Source organism: Megascapheus bottae, chromosome 10 (genome assembly GCF_031878675.1).
Source record: "Megascapheus bottae isolate mThoBot1 chromosome 10, mThoBot2.hap1, whole genome shotgun sequence".
Taxonomy (NCBI): domain Eukaryota; kingdom Metazoa; phylum Chordata; class Mammalia; order Rodentia; family Geomyidae; genus Megascapheus; species Megascapheus bottae.
This window is the reverse complement of record NC_143518.1, coordinates 41,819,064-41,834,515: the sequence shown is the minus strand read 5'-3', so window position 1 is coordinate 41,834,515 and position 15,452 is coordinate 41,819,064. Positions and strand designations below refer to the sequence as shown.

Sequence of the window (15,452 nt, the reverse complement as noted above, 5' to 3'; positions counted from 1 at the left end):
AAAGGGCACACCTCTTAGGGAAATTCCTGCTGTGGCCACAAGGAAAAGGGGAGAAAGAATAGAAGGTAGTACAGGTGTCACTGGAAGCACCAATAACTAGAGAAATTAAACAATCTCAGGATCACCACATCTACTTCAGGAATAATACAACTCCCTTCCAAAGTACATCTATAGACTGCACCACCATAAAAGGAATTGCGAGAGTAGGATGGGGCTGTCTGGATGCAATCACATCTTGGGGAAGCTGGCCAAGTTTGCAATACCACAGGCGTTGTTCTTATTCCGAGCCATGAGAATGTAGCCTTTGTTTCCCCAATTTTCTCCCCAGCTGTAAGATAACCAATAAAAACACTTAGTAACCATAGTTTTAAATAGTTTTTGAAACATTTACTATATTGTGGTAAGGACAGATTGTGACAAAAATGAGTAAAACAGTTTTACTCTTTTTTTTTTTTTTTTTGCCAATTCTGGGGCTTGAGGCTTGAACTCGGGGCCTGAGCACTGCCCTTGGACACTTTTTGCTCAAGGCTAGTGCTCTACTACTTGAGCCACAGTGCCTCTTCTGGCTTTTTCTGTGTATGTGGTACAAAGGAATTGAACCCAGGTCTTCCTGCATGCTTGGCAAGCACTCTACCACTAGGCCACACTCCTGGCTCCCAACAGTTTTACTTTGTGTGTGTGTGTGTGTGTGTGTGTGTGTGTGTGTGTGTGTGTGTGTGTGTGTGTGTGTGTATGTGTGTGTGTGTCTGTCATGGGGCTTGAACTTGGCCTGGGCACTGTCCCTGCGCTCTTCAGCTCGAGGCTACTGCCCTACCCTTGAGCCAAGCCACACTTCCCTTTTTCTAGAGGTTAACTGGAGATAAGAGTATCAGATCCTTTTGTGCCTGGGATGGCTTTGAACCTTGATCCTCAGATCTCAGCCTCCTGAGTAGCTAGGATTTAGGCATAGGCCACCACACACGGCCAGTTTTACTTTTAAAGAGTTAAAGACAAGAAGTAGACAGAAGGCATAAATGCTATAGGTCTCAAAGGTAGAAAAAATTTTTCTGATCAGGAGGAAGAAGACTTGATGAACTGTGGCATTTGAGGCTGAACCCAATGTACAGAATAGTGGGAAATCAATAATAGAGACAGGAAAGGAAGATGTGTTCAGCTCATGTGACTGAAACATTCAGTGCTTAACAGAGTAAAGCAGCAGATAACATCTGGAAAGGTAGATTGAAATCAGGTTGAATTATCACTACTGCAGATGTACAGTTTTTAGATCTAATGAAAGAGAGGCTGAAGTCAGTGATTTTGATGTGGGAATAAGTTCTGTTGGCAAGACGGATGATACTAAGAGTGGATGAGACTACTAAGGAAATGAGCTGGTTCTTAGTGCTACTTTCAGTTTTCTATATATTACCTTGTATGTTCTTTTCTATGTATATACCTTATGCCTATCTTAATGGGCAAACATTTGCTTACGGTCTCTATGTGTCACTAAGCATCTTGCCCAGAGGCAGCTGACTAACACATACTTATATTGCTATTGTCTAGTGTTCATAGGTTAGCATCTCTAAACTGAAAAGCCTGAGAGAATTTCCTATGATTAAGAAGAAAGAAATGAATACTGGAAAACTGGAGGTGAAATTGAGGGTTATGAGGCTAAGTGAATAACAAAAGTAGTGTTGTTGTCATTACCTGTTTTTAATTATCCAGTGCTTGTTTCCCTTCTTGATCCCATAGCCTACTGCCAACATTGCATGGTTCAGATTATCACTATTGCAGCTTTCATCATAATATACACCTAGGAAACAAAATATTAAGATGAGTTTTAGCTGGGTGCTGGTGGCTCACTCTTGTTCATCTAGCTACTCAAGACCTTTTGAGAAGCTGCCATATTCCCAACTTTCTCTTTCTTTTTTTAAGTGTGATTCCTAGAAATAGTTCCTTACCTTTGCTATAAAACTGGAAAGAGGTCAAGCTTGCATCAATGGCCACAGAGACTGGTCCCACTCTAGCCACTGCTCTTTTAAGGGCTTTCTCATTCCCTATGGGAATCTCTCTGAATCCTCTACATTTAGCTGCTTTGCCTGTTGGGTTGTACATGCAACTTTCATCCTGAAAACAACAAGCTCACAGTAAGATTGGAACAAAAAATAGGCAATGAATTGAACAAGAAACTCAACACATATTTTGGGTAAATGTTAGTGAACGGATTTAACTTAATTAGTCTCTACAGAGGGTCTGTTCTTCCTGACATTTTATTTTATTAAAAAATGTTTTATTATTATAAAGGTGATTTGCAGAGAGATTACAGTTACCTAAGCGTGATAAAGAATATGTTTCTTTTTGGACAGTGTCAGCCCTTTCCTACTATCATTTATTTTTGTTTTTTGCTGGTGCTGGGGCAGGACTTGCGTGCTGCTCCTGATCCTCTTTGTGCTCAAGGCTAGTGCTCTGCTTGAACCATAGTACCAGTTTATTGGAGATAAATAGAAGTCTCACAGAAACTGGGCACCCGTGGCTCACACCTGTAATCCAAGCTACTCAGGAGGCTAAGCTCTGAGAATTATGGTTTATGCTAGCCCTGATGGGAAACTGCCTGAGCCTTTTTTTCCCCTGGTCCTGGGGCTTGTACTCAGGGCTAGCAGTCTACCACTTAAACCACAGAACCATTTCATTTTTTCTGTTTATGTGGTACTGAGGAATCGAACCCACGGCTTCATGCACGCTATGTGAGCACTCTATCATTAACCCACCTTCCCAGCTCCTGCCTGAGACTATTATCTCCAATTGACCACTAGAGAAACTGGAAGTGGAGATGTGGCTCAAAGTGGCAGAGTGCTAGCCTTGAGAAAAAAGGTCAGGGATAGCGTCCAGGCCCAAAGTTCAAGCCTTTCAACTGACAAATGGGAAAAACAAAAGTCTCATGGACTTTACTGCCAAGGCTGCTTTGAACTATGATCCTCAGATCTCAGCCTACGTTAAGATTACAGGTTACAGGTGTGAGCACAAGCACCCAGCTATTCACCTATCCTTTACAAAACAACAAAATACTGTGTGAAAAGTGAACTCCTACCTTCAGCCATCCATGCAAAAATCAACTCCAGATGACACAGAAGAGCTTAGGTGCTGGGAAACTAAGATCTGAGGACTAAGGATTGAAGCCAGCCACAGCAGAAAAGTCCCTGAGATTCTTATCTTCAATAAATGACTCAGGCCAAGCGTCAGTGGCTCACGCCTGTAATCCTAGCTACTCAGCAGGCTGAGATCTGAGGATCAAGGTTCAAAGCCAGCCCGGCACGAAAGTCCATGAGACTTTTATCTACAATTAACTGCCAGAAAACCAGCAGTGATGCTTTGGCTCAAGTAGTAGAGTGATAGCCTTGACCTAAATAGCTCAGGGACAGTACCAAGGCCGAGTTCAAGCCCCATGCCTGACTAAAAAAAATAAATAATAAATGACTCAGAAAAAGCCAGAGGTGGCACTGTAGCTCAAATGGTAGAGTGCTAGCCTTGAGCCCAAAGAGGCTCAGAGACAAAACTCAGGCCCTAAGTTCAAGCCCCATAATTGATGGGGGTGGGGGGAAAGGGAGAAAAGGGAGAGACAGAGAGAGAGAGAGAGAGAGAGAGAGAGAGAGAGAGAGAGAGAGAGAGAGAGAGAGAGAGAGAGGGAGAGAGAGAGAAGAGGAGAGGAGAGGATTAAACTTTAAAAGACTAAGCTGGGGGGCTGGGAGTTTGGCCTAGTGGTAGAGAGCTTGCTTAGCATGTATGAAGACATGGGTTTAATTCCTCAGTACCCACATATATAGAAAAAGCCAGAAATGGTGCTGTGCCTCAAGTGGTAGAACTCTAGCCTTGAGGAGAGCCCAAGGACAGGGCTCAGGCCCTGAGCTCAAACCCCAGGACTGGCAAAAATTAAATTAATTAATTTAATTTAATAAAAGACTAAACTGGTTATCATGATACACACCTATAATCCCAGCACTCAGGATGTTTAGCCAGAAGGGTTGTGCTGAAGGTCAGCTTGGGCTTCAAGGCCTTTCATCTAATCTTCAGCAGGGGTGGGGGGAGGGGAACAGACTAGGGCAAGAAAACAAGATTTCTTGTGTGTGTGTGTGTGTGTGTGTGTGTGTGTGTGTGTGTGTGTGTGTGTGTTTGGGCATTGTCTCTGAGTTCTTTTGCTGAAATCTAGCACACTACCACTTTGAGCTCAACAGCACCACTTTCCATTTCTTGGTAGTTAACTGGAAATAAGAAAGTCATAGACTATACTGCCCAGGCTGGCTTTTAACTTGGATCCATAGATCTCAGCCTCCTGAGTAGCTAGGATTATAGGCATGAGCCACCAGGGCTGGCAGAAAACAAGATTTCTGATATTATTGCCAGTAAAATAATACCGTAATGAGAGAGGAGGAGTCAGTACTCTTAGGAGTAATCTTATCTGGGGCCCGGAGTTTAGTGGTAGAGTGCTTGCCTAGCATGCACAAAGACCCAGGTTCGACTCTTCAGTACCACATCTAGAGAAAAGCTGGAAGTGGTACTGTAGCTCTAGTGGTAGAGCTCTGGCCTTGGGAAAAGCCCAAGAACAGTGCTAGGCCCTGAGTTCAAGTCCCATGACTGGCAAAAAGAAAAAAGTAATCTCACCTGTCCCACATATGGATAAGCATCCTCAGAGTCAATACCCCGGTTCTTCTGCACATATTGGAAGGCATTGGTCATATAGCCCCCTCCACAGCCATCATTCTCAGTCACACAGTCCACTAGGTTCTGAGGACTCAGATTTAAGAGTTTGCCAGTTTTCTTCTTGAGTTGTCCCTCCAGAGCACCCACAGAACTAAAAGCCCAACAGGAACCACACTGACCCTGAAAAGCACACAGAGAAACAATCAGTGATTTCTGTTCACACATGCTATATCAACCTGATGACATTCTATGCATTTTGTAAATTCCTGAACAAATGTTGCCTTTGTCACATTCTTCCTCTCTTTTTTTTTTTTTTTTTTGTCTGTTATGGGGCTTAGACTGTGGGCGTTGGCCCTGTCCCTGAGCTTTTTCAACCCTACCCATTGAGCCTCCGCACCACTTCCCATTTTCTAGTGGTTAATTGGTGATAAGAGTCTTGCAGACTTTAGTGCCTGGGCTGGCTTTGAACTGTGATCCTCAGATCTCAGCCTCCAGAGTAGCTAGGATTATAAGGCATGAGCCACTGCTGCAGGCTTCCCTTTACGGTTTGTTTCAGTGTTACGATGCTGTTGTTGTTGCTACTGATAACTGTTGCTATCATTAGATGTGGTAAACAGTAGAGCAGAGTGCAGCTTTACAGGTAGTTGTTCTGGCCTTTCACCCACTAGCTACATGAGCTTGGGTAAGTTTGTTGTAAGTTACTAAACCTGTTCCACTTTCTTTACCTGTAAAATGTCAGGTAATACTATATTGAGATTTTAATAAAGAAATTGTGTGTGTGGGCTTGAACTCGGCTTGGGCGCTGTCCCTGAGCTCTTCAGCTCAAGGCTACCACCCTACTCTTGAGCCAACTCCTACTTCCCATTTTCTAGAGGTTAATTGGAGTTAAGAGTCTCAGGTCAGCCAGGTACAGTGGTTCATGCCTATAATCCTAGCTACTCAGGAGGCTGAGACCTGAAGATCAAGGTTCAAAGCCAGCCGGGGCACAAAAGAACCTGAGGTTCTTATGTCCAATTAACCTCTAGAAAATGGGAAGTGGAGCTTGGCTCAAAGGTAGGGCAGTAGCCTTGAGCTGAAAAGCTCAGGGACAGCAACCCAGGCCCAGAGTTCAAGCCCCATAACCTCCCCCCCACACACACACAAAAAGTCTCACTTCCTTTTGTGTCTGGGATGGCTTTGAACCTTGATCCTCAGCTCTCAGCCTCTTCAGTAGTTAGGATTACAGGTGTGATTACACTGCGCTTGGCAATAATAATATATTTTGCATGTGCAATTTACAAGTTTCTTACACATAATAGTCATTATTAGTGTTTGTTCTAGATTTCTCTTTCCTAGTCTGTGTGTGTGTGTGTGTGTGTGTGTGTGTGTGTGTGTGTGTGTGTGTGTGCGCGTATGTACCAATCCTGGAGGATTTTTTTGGGGGGGGGCTTGAACTCAGGACTTGGGCATTCTCCCTGATCCTCTTTGTGCTCAATGCTAGTGCTCTGCCACTTGAGCCACAGCACCACTTCCAGCTTTTTCTGTTTATGTGGTACTAAGGAATCGAACCCAGGGTTTCATGAATGCTAGGCAAGCACTCTGCCACTAAGCCACATTACCAGACCTATCTTTTCTTAACCCGAACTTTGTTTAGAAAAAAAAAGGTCTCATGGATTTTCCTTCCCAGACTCGCTTTGAACTGCAATTCTCAGACTCCTAAGTAGCTCATATTACAGGTATGAGCTACCAGCACCTGATTTCTAGTTTATTGGTAATATTAAGAATTTTTTTGTTTTGTTTGTTTGGAGAGTGAACTCAGAGCCTGTAATTTGTAGGCTCATGCACTATCACTTAAACCATATCTCCAGTTTAAGAGTTTCATTTCTTGGAGTTGTTTTAACTATTTTGAATCACTACTGCCTAGCACTATATACCTGGTAAGTTCTAGGCAAAGGAGAACTGACACAAATCTGTGCTGTTAAGTTTATGGGAAAACGAACATTCTCATGCTAGGAAGATTGTAAGATCTTAGGAAAGGATACTCTTAGGCCTAGCAATTTGTTTTAGAGTTTATTTTACATGAAGTATTTCTACAAATACACAAAAAATACATATGAAGATACTTATTACAACACTTTGTACTGAGGACAACACGGGTGACCTGGGCATGGTGATACATGCTTTTGCTCTCTATGGCACAACACAGAATAGCCTGGACCTCGGACCGGGAGTTTGGCCTAGTGGTTAAGGTGCTTGCCTAGCATGCATGAATACCTGGGTTCGATTCCTCGGTACCACATACATAGAAAAAAGCCGGAAGTGGTGCTGAGGCTCAAGTGGTAGAGCTCTAGCCTTGAGAAAAGTCCAAGGACAGTGCTCAGGCCCTGAGCTCAAGCCCAGGACTGGCAAAAAAAAAAAAAAAAGAATAGCCTGGACCTTATAGCAAGACCTTGTCTCAAAAAAACAAAAAAGTGAGCTGGGTGTTTGGCCTAGCGGTAGAGTGCTTACTTAGCATGCATGAAGACTCAGGTTTGATTCCTTGGTACCACATACATAGAAAACAGCCAGAAATGATGCTGTGGTTCAAGTGGTAAAGCTCTAGCCTTGAGAAATACCCAAGGACAGTGCTCAGGCCCTGAGTTCAAGCCCAGGACTGGCCAAAAAAAAAAGTGAATTAAGTAATAGAATGGGCCAGCATCTCATAGTGTGGGTGTTGTGCCCTAATTACTTACCCTTTCTTTCTGGTGATCTCTTAGCTCAACCACAAAACAACAGAAATGGGGATTGGCCATGCCGGATTACCTACTCATACCCCAAAGAAAGGAGAGTACCTGGTTTTTGACTGGAGTAACATATCCTTTCTTTCGATAATCGATGGAATCTGGGGTTCTGCCCTCCCAGTCTGGGATATAGAGGGTGTCATTACTATGGGAATGAGAAGAAGGTACTTTGAGTCCAGTCATCTTCTGAACTACTTCTTCACTGGTCTGAGACAAAGAAGATGGAGGCTAGGCATTATTAGCAGGAAACAAAGACAAACAGGAATCAGGTGGTCTAGAAACTGACGATCAACTCACCATGTCTCCCAAATGATTCATGGCCAATTCATATGTATGGACACCAAGAGAGGCCTCAAGATTATGGATGGAAATATATTTCAGATTCTTTTCCCAAATTAAACGCCGAGAGAGTTCATCCATCTAAACAGAACATATTCAGTATAAGCGTTGACAGAGAAGTGACATAGGTAATATTTTTTTTAGGTGAAAAGAGATAACTTATAATCATAAAAACCATATGGTCTAGGCTGGGTTCCGTGGCTGATGCCTGTAATCCTAGCTACTCAGGAGGCTAAGATCTGAGGCTCAAGGTTCAAAGCCAACCCGGGCACTAAGGGACCTGAGACTTTTATCTCCAATTAACCTCTAGAAAACGGAAAGTGGGGGCAGGGAGTTTGGCCTAGTGGTAGAGTGCTTGCCTAGCATGCACAAAGACCTGGGTTCAGTCCCTTGGTACCACATACATAGAAAAGTGGGAAATAGTGCTGGAGCTCAAGTGGTAGAGTGCTAGCCTTGAGGGAAAAAAAGCCCAAGGATAGTGTTCAGGCCCTGATCAAGCCCCAGGACAGGTGAAAGAAAGAGAGAGAGAGAGGGAGGGAGAGAGAGAGAGGGGGAGAGGAAGGAAGGAAGGAAGGAAGGAAGGAAGGAAGGAAGGAAGGAAGGAAAGAAAGAAAGAAAGAAAGAAAACGGAAGTGAGGCTTGGCTTAAGGATAGGGCGGTAACCTCGAACTGAAGAGCTCAGGGACAGTGCACAGACTGAGTTCAAGCCCCATGACCCACAAAAAAACCCCAAACAACCCATATGGTCTAGTTGAGAAACCAACCAATATTTACTAAGAGCACTTAAAAGAACTTATGTAAAAATTAATGCAAACCAGCTGGGAGTTTGTTCTAATGGTAGAGTGCTTGCCTAGCATGTACAAAGACCTGGGTTCAAGTCCTCTGTAACACATACATAGAAAAAACTGGAAGTGATGTTGTGGCTCAAGTGGCAGAACTCTAGCCTTGAGAAAGCCCAAGGACAGTGCTCAGGCACTGAGTTCAAACCACAGGACTGGCAAAAAAAAAATGCAAACTATCAGAAAGATCTGTAGAATAATTTATAGATTGGTAGTATTAATCTGAGAAGCCTTCCCAAAGGAAAAGTTGCACCTCTCTTCTCTTTTCCTTTTCTTCCCCCACCCTTTCTCTTCCTCTTCCTCTCCTTTGCTCTTCCTCTCCTCCTTCTCTCTCCTCCCCCTTTCTCCCTCTCTTGTGATATTGGGAGTGGGCCCAGTGCCTCATCCATGCTAGGCAAACAATCTAAATTTTACAGGGCTTTACAACGCTTCTGGGTTTTTTTTGGGTGGGGGAGAGGGGGGTGTTTGGTCATGAGGCCTGAATTCTGTGCTTGGAAACCATCCCTGAGCTCTTCAGCTTAGGGCTAGCGCTCTACCACTTGAGCCACAGTGCCACTTCCAACAACTCTTTCTATATAGCACAGAAGGATAGCAGTTGAGGCACAAAAATGAAAAGCAGAGCGAGGTGCAATGGCTCACACCTGTAATCCTAGCTACTCAGGAGGCTGAGATCTGAGGATCAGGGGTCAAAGCCAGCCCAGGCACTACAAAGCAGTGAGACTCTTATCTCCTATTAACTTCTAGAAAATGGGAAGTGGCATTGTGACTCCAGGGGTAGGGCAGTATCCTTGAGCTGAAGAACTCAGACAGTGCCCAGGCCCAGAGTTCAAGCATGTGAGTTAGGGAACAGAGACAGGTTTGCTTAGTTGCAGTAGGTTTTACTGCATTGTGAATAACAAAGCCTAATAACTGAGATTGGAAATGTGAGGTCCCAGCCTTCCTGCCAGCCCTTCCAGATTCCCAGGCACCTTGCCATTGTATTGCTTCAGATAGGTCTTCTTCCATAATTCCCATTGGGTATCCAGTATTTCCTCGGGGTGCAGAGCAAAGCTCACCATGGGTAGCAGTAGAATCTTGAGTCCCCACATCCTGAAGAAAGAGGGAACATTTCCATTTGGCAGAGATTTCACAGCTTGGCTTAGAATGAGGAAATAGCTACAGCTATATTTTCAGGCAAGTAGCTCTTAATCTTTTGTGAGACTCCTTTGGGGAACTAATATAGTCTCTCTTACCAGAAAAGTGCATGCGCATGTAATAATCTTATGGAATTCATGACCACAAAGTTAAAAAAAAAACCCTTCTTAACTGTGAGATAGAAGGAAACTTGGCTTTATAAAGAAGGTAAGAATTAAGGGTAGTTTGCATATGACTAATGATAGTGGCTGGGTTTGAGACAGGTGGCATACATCTGGTCTCAAATATTTTGGCATAAGGTTGTTCAACCAATGGCTACATGCACATACTTTTGGACAAGCAGAAATGAGATGGCAAAAGCCAAGTGGGATAAGCTCAGCACTTATCTTCTTCAGTATACCTTCCAAAGCTGGAGATATACAAAATAAGCACAAGCCGGGAATGGTGGCTGGAGACACAAAAATTGCTAGCTACATTTTGCTTCCTGGTCATTTCATCAAGGCATTTTTTAAATCTGTATCTAATCTGGTTATTTTTTTCCCACATTTTCCTGAAAAGCGGATAGGCTGAAGTTGACAGTATCCCCTTTAATTATGAGATGTTTACGGTTCTCAATCTCTCCATGCATTTCTTCTTCCTTTTTCATCCCTCCTCCCTCTTTAGGCAGGAAACTGCCCTAATCTTAACCAGATGCTGTGGGCAAGCAGTTTCTCTTCTTTTTCCAACAATAAATAACTTTTGTGACTGCCTCACAGGGTAAAAGTCTCAGAAGCAGTTAGAAGAATGTAGGATGAAAAAAGCAACATTCTATAAACATTGAGCTTTTCAGAAGTTTGTTTCAGTGTCACTAATTTCTTACACTGGCTTGCTTAAATATATCTTTCAGTTTCAAAGCAAGTCATATGATTTATTCAATATTAAATTTAGAATCCATCTTTATGTAGTCTTTTCAAACCAGAAAAAAATGTCCAGTAGGACATTTCAGGTCTTGGAGATGTTTTCAGAGCACAAAATGCTGTGCTACTACCTACCAGTAGTAGCTCTTCTCTTCCTCCTCCTCCTGCTTCTCCTTTCTCTTCCTCATACTCCCTCATATTTCTCATAGTTAACCCTTGTGGCCAATAGAGGTCACTTTTGAGGAATGGGTAGCGATTCTCTAATATTTTTCTTTTAATAAAACCACATATACATATGCACAATCATACAAGGAATCCTAAAAATTTCCAGGCATTTTTTTATTTGGCCAGGAAATGAACTAAGGACATGCTGTTTTCCACAGAGCTTAAGTTTATTTTAATCTCCAATTCACTATCCCCTTAATCCTCTTGAAAGAATGAAAAGGAATTGAAGCTGAAAAGATCTAGAAGTTAAAAACGTTACCTGCTGCCGGGAATCTTGCTGTCTGAGCTCCTCTTAGGTCAGAAAGTGTGTCTAATGTGGGTGGAAGACTAGGGGTGCTGGATTTATTACATCAGGATTGCGGAAGTCAGCTCCAGCAGTTGGCTGGAAAATTTGGATAAGGAAGGCGGGATAGAAACGTTGAGAAAAGGGGGGCTAGAGGGGTAGATGGCAGCAGATTTACATGTTTCTCTGTGTGTGCAGTTGTGTGCTAAGTGGAGAATTGCTAGATATTTAGTTTCACAAGACTGTCTTTGGAGGCAGACAAAAACCCTTGTACATATATTTTAGTCAGGGATTACTTTCTTTGGTGGGGAAATGGAAGGATACAGCCCTAAGTCGTCCAATCCTTTAAAATATTTTATTGTATTAGTGAACTGCATCTTTTCCCACCCTTCCCCTATTATTCACCTATTACTGAAGCCTGTTTCCAAATTTATGTGATCCTCAACTCTGGGTTGATGGAATAAACTCAAAAACCCAGAAATGAGTAACCTAAAGGTAGACATAGCTCTTCCCCCTTTTCTCGTTGATTCTGGAGTTTGAACTCAGGGCCTTGTGTTTGTTACGGCAGGTTCCTGCAGGCTTTTTTTGCTTTTGCTATTTTTTTAAAAGGTAGGGTTTAGAACAGGTCTTTGATCATCCTGTTTATGCTTCCTGTGTAGCTAGTCTGACAAACACAAGTCACTGTGCCCAGCTTTGTATGGAGATGGCATTTCTGGAACCTTTTCTCCCAAGCTGGATTTGAACCACAATTTTCCAATCACCACCTCCTGAGTGGCTAGTATTACAGGCTTAGGCTTTGTTGTCTAAATGTTGCTATCACTTTTCCAGGAGAGGAATGGCTTTCCTATCCCCACTCTCCTGTGGTAGTGAGGCTTCAACTCAAGGCTCTGTACTTGCTAGGAAGGCATCCCTAGCCCTTCTTGTTTTAATTGTATTTAGAATACTTTCAAAATTTTTGTTTTAGTTTGTAGGTTGTGGGGCTTGAACTCTGGGCCTGGGCGCTGTTTCTAGTTCTTCAGCTCAAGGCTACTACCCTACCCCAGGGCCTGTGTGTTTTCCTTGAGCTCTTTAGCTCAAGGCTACTTACTGCCCTGCTTCTTGAACCTCAATGCCACTATTGGTTTTGTTTTCTTTTTTTGGTCATGAGGCTTGCACTTGGTCTGGGCACTGTCCCTGAGCTCTTAAGCTCAAGGGTACCGGCCTACCCTTGAGCCAAGCTCCACTTACCATTTTCTAGGGGTTAACTGGAGGTAAGAGTCTCAGGTCCTTTTGTGCCCAGGCTGGCTTTGAACCTTGATCCTCAGATCTCAGCCTCCTGAGTAGCTACAGTTACAGGTGTGAGCCACATCTCAGCCTCGAGTAGCTACAGTTACAGGTGTGAGCCACTGCGTCCGGCTGCCACTACTGGTTTTCTAGTGGTTAATTGGAGATGAGTCTCATGATCTTCAGTGCCTGGGCTGGCTTTGAATTGCGATCTTCAGATCTCAGCCTCGCAAGTAGCTAGGATTATAGGCATGAGCCACTGCGCCCAGCTAGTTTCACAGTTTTGCCCAGAAGCGTGGACCATAGTCCTATTTAGACCTCCCAGCTGAGTGCTACCTTGCTTGGTTATTGGTTGAGATGGGGTTATACATTCTGCCCAGGTAAGTCTTAAACCTCAAGCCACCCAATCCCCTCCTCTAAGGAGCTGGGATTACAGATCTGAGCCATAGTAACTAGCCTCTTTCCAAAAGAAATTGATTCTAAAAAGAATTCCAATATGACTACTGTAATTTACATCACTTGAATTGACTGAGGGACTCACATGTGACTTTATTAACAAATTTCTCAGATGGTAGGATGTCTGGTGAGCATGTCTCAATTATTAAAATTCCCAATCTAGGTCTAGTCACATGAGCTTCTACAAATGCTTCCCAAAAATGTAGACATGTGATAGATCATAAGATTCTAGTGAATCATGAAATCATCCTTGGCCCCAAACTCTATTTTCTTCCATAAACAGATGTGAGGGAAAAGAAAAGAGGGACCTTGGAGTAGAAAGGATAAAACATGAGGTCCAGTTTCTAACTGTACTCTATACATAGACCCTGAATAACAAAAAAGGCTTATGTCTTTTGACTTTAAATGTTACTTATGAGCCACATCGGCATAGAGAAGAAATCCAGGTACAGATTTGAAAGTTTAAATTCCCTAATTCCTAACTCTTTTTAATCCAGAGGAGAACATACATCCAGATGTACTGCTCTACTGATTTCAAGTCCCAACTTTCTCCCTCTGTCAAACGAACTTTGGCAAACCCCTACTCACCCCTTCCAGTGTAGCTGTCTTCTCAGAATGTGTCAGGGTCAGGAGGGCAAGTGAGGAGGAAGGGTGTTGAGTCATCAGGGCCCTGTGACTTCTGATTCTTCAAAGTCTAATAGTGTTTTATAATTGTCTGTGTTGAAGCTCAAGCTACCAATTCCTCTCTGTTATTTCTTGTGGTTCTAGGGATCAATCTCAGGGACTTGTGTGAGCTAGGCAAGTGCTCTTCCAGAGTTACATTTCAAGCTTGAGCTATGTATTCTTTTGTTTTGTTTTGGGGTCTAGGGCTTGAACTCGGCCTGGGCACTGTCCCTGAGCTCTTCAGTTCAAGGCTATCGCCCTACCCTTGAGCCAAGCCCACTTTCCATTTTCTAGAGGTTAACTGGAGATAAGAGTCTCAGGTCCTTTTGTGCACGGACTGGCTTTGAACCTTGATCCTCAGATCTCAACCTCCTGAGTAGCTAGGATTACAGGCGTGATCCAATGTGCCTGACCTGAGCTATGTGTTCTTTTAGTGGTGGGTATGTGTATTTGTATTTTTTCTGCAGGATGTATATTTTAAGGTATTTGTATTTTATATGCTAGAAAAGAATAAAGCCACAATCAAGATCACACGACACAAGAAATTTTACAAAAAGAAAAAATGCTTTGTTTTACAATCTTTGCTACATCTCATTATTTTTTCCACTGTATGGCTTAGCACAAATGCCAGCAATACAGAAAGGGCCACCAAGGGAAAAAAAAAAATCAAAAAATAAAACCCTGAAGGAAAACAGAAAGCAAACCCCCAGAGTATCTTCTCTCTGCCCTCCCCTTCCCAAAACCCTGTAATAACTGTACAATATTATAGTCCCAATCACATTTAAAAACAAATTGATTATTAAAAAAAACAAGGGTTCCATTGGAAACTCAACTTTTTGGTTTCGTAAATTGTGATATAAATATATATATATATATATGTATACTGTATGTGTGCACATAGAATAGAAAAATAAATCATTTCCATTTCCACTTTACTACCTGGCACCAGACTGGAGAAAAAGAGGGGTGGGGGGAACCAGTAAATGACATTCCCTCAGCCTGTGCTCCTCAGTCCCCTATGAATATACTTAATATATTTTTCCTTATTAATTCAGTCTTGCATTTAAGATCTGGCAGGAACATTTTTTAAAAGGCTGATAAACATGACTTCCCTGAGGAAGGTAGGGGTGAGAGTAGCAACCTGGATCCACATTTCTATGGCTGTACTTACCAGTGACCCTGCTGGAATGGGAGTCCAGGCCCTACCCAACACATGAAATTACACTGCTCCAGACAAAACCCAATCTTAAAATTGGAAAGGGAGCAAAGAGGAAACATTACAGGCCTGGTGTGCTTCTTGCTAGATGTGATATTTTGAGGATGGGATGAAAAAGGCCACTTTGCAAAAGGACTATATTTGGTTTATATTCCAATAGTGAGTATTTTCACTGGACTGCTAATCCAAGAAGTTGAGTTTCCATGCAGAAATAACCTCTGTAGAACACACATAACATTGTGTGATTCTGACAGAAAATGCAGCATTTCCTTATGGCCAAGTCTGGGACTTTGTAAAGTGTTTATCTGATCAGCCTATTTCAGTAATGTATACAGACCTTCCAAATAAGGTGAGAGCACCAAAAGCATGAGTAATCCAGTTTGATCACTGAATTTGTTAGGTTAGAGATCAACCTTATCAACAGAAGACATTATATATTTGCCTATAGTTGCATATTGGCTGAGTATATATGTAAGTGCAGCAAATACTTCTTTAAATACTTTGGCTGCAAAACTAAATGGAAAACACTTGAGGATTTTAACTCCTTAGGACTCTTGGAAGAGCACACAAAAAGACAAAGATAAAATCTGGGACAAAGTTTGCATAAACTCCCTAATAGGGAGACAGAAATAGAGGACCATGCAAGTACTCACACATGCATCCACACGCACATGGGGCAGGTACACACACACACACACACACACACAC

The 15,452-nt window shown here is 42.7% G+C and overlaps 1 protein-coding gene across 1 annotated transcript; it reads right to left on the bottom strand.

Moving 5' to 3' along the window:
- Positions 1–15,439, bottom strand: Ctsk (cathepsin K). Its single transcript, XM_090341070.1, has 9 exons — positions 13,454–15,439; positions 11,123–11,245; positions 9,577–9,697; positions 7,728–7,850; positions 7,482–7,637; positions 4,633–4,851; positions 1,938–2,103; positions 1,684–1,789; positions 1–328 (listed from the first exon to the last, which is right to left on the bottom strand). The coding sequence occupies exons 3-9, from the start codon at positions 9,694–9,696 to the stop codon at positions 229–231; spliced, it is 990 nt and encodes a 329-aa protein (XP_090197196.1). The 5' UTR covers position 9,697; positions 11,123–11,245; positions 13,454–15,439; the 3' UTR covers positions 1–228.
- Positions 15,440–15,452: the final 13 nt, after the last annotated feature.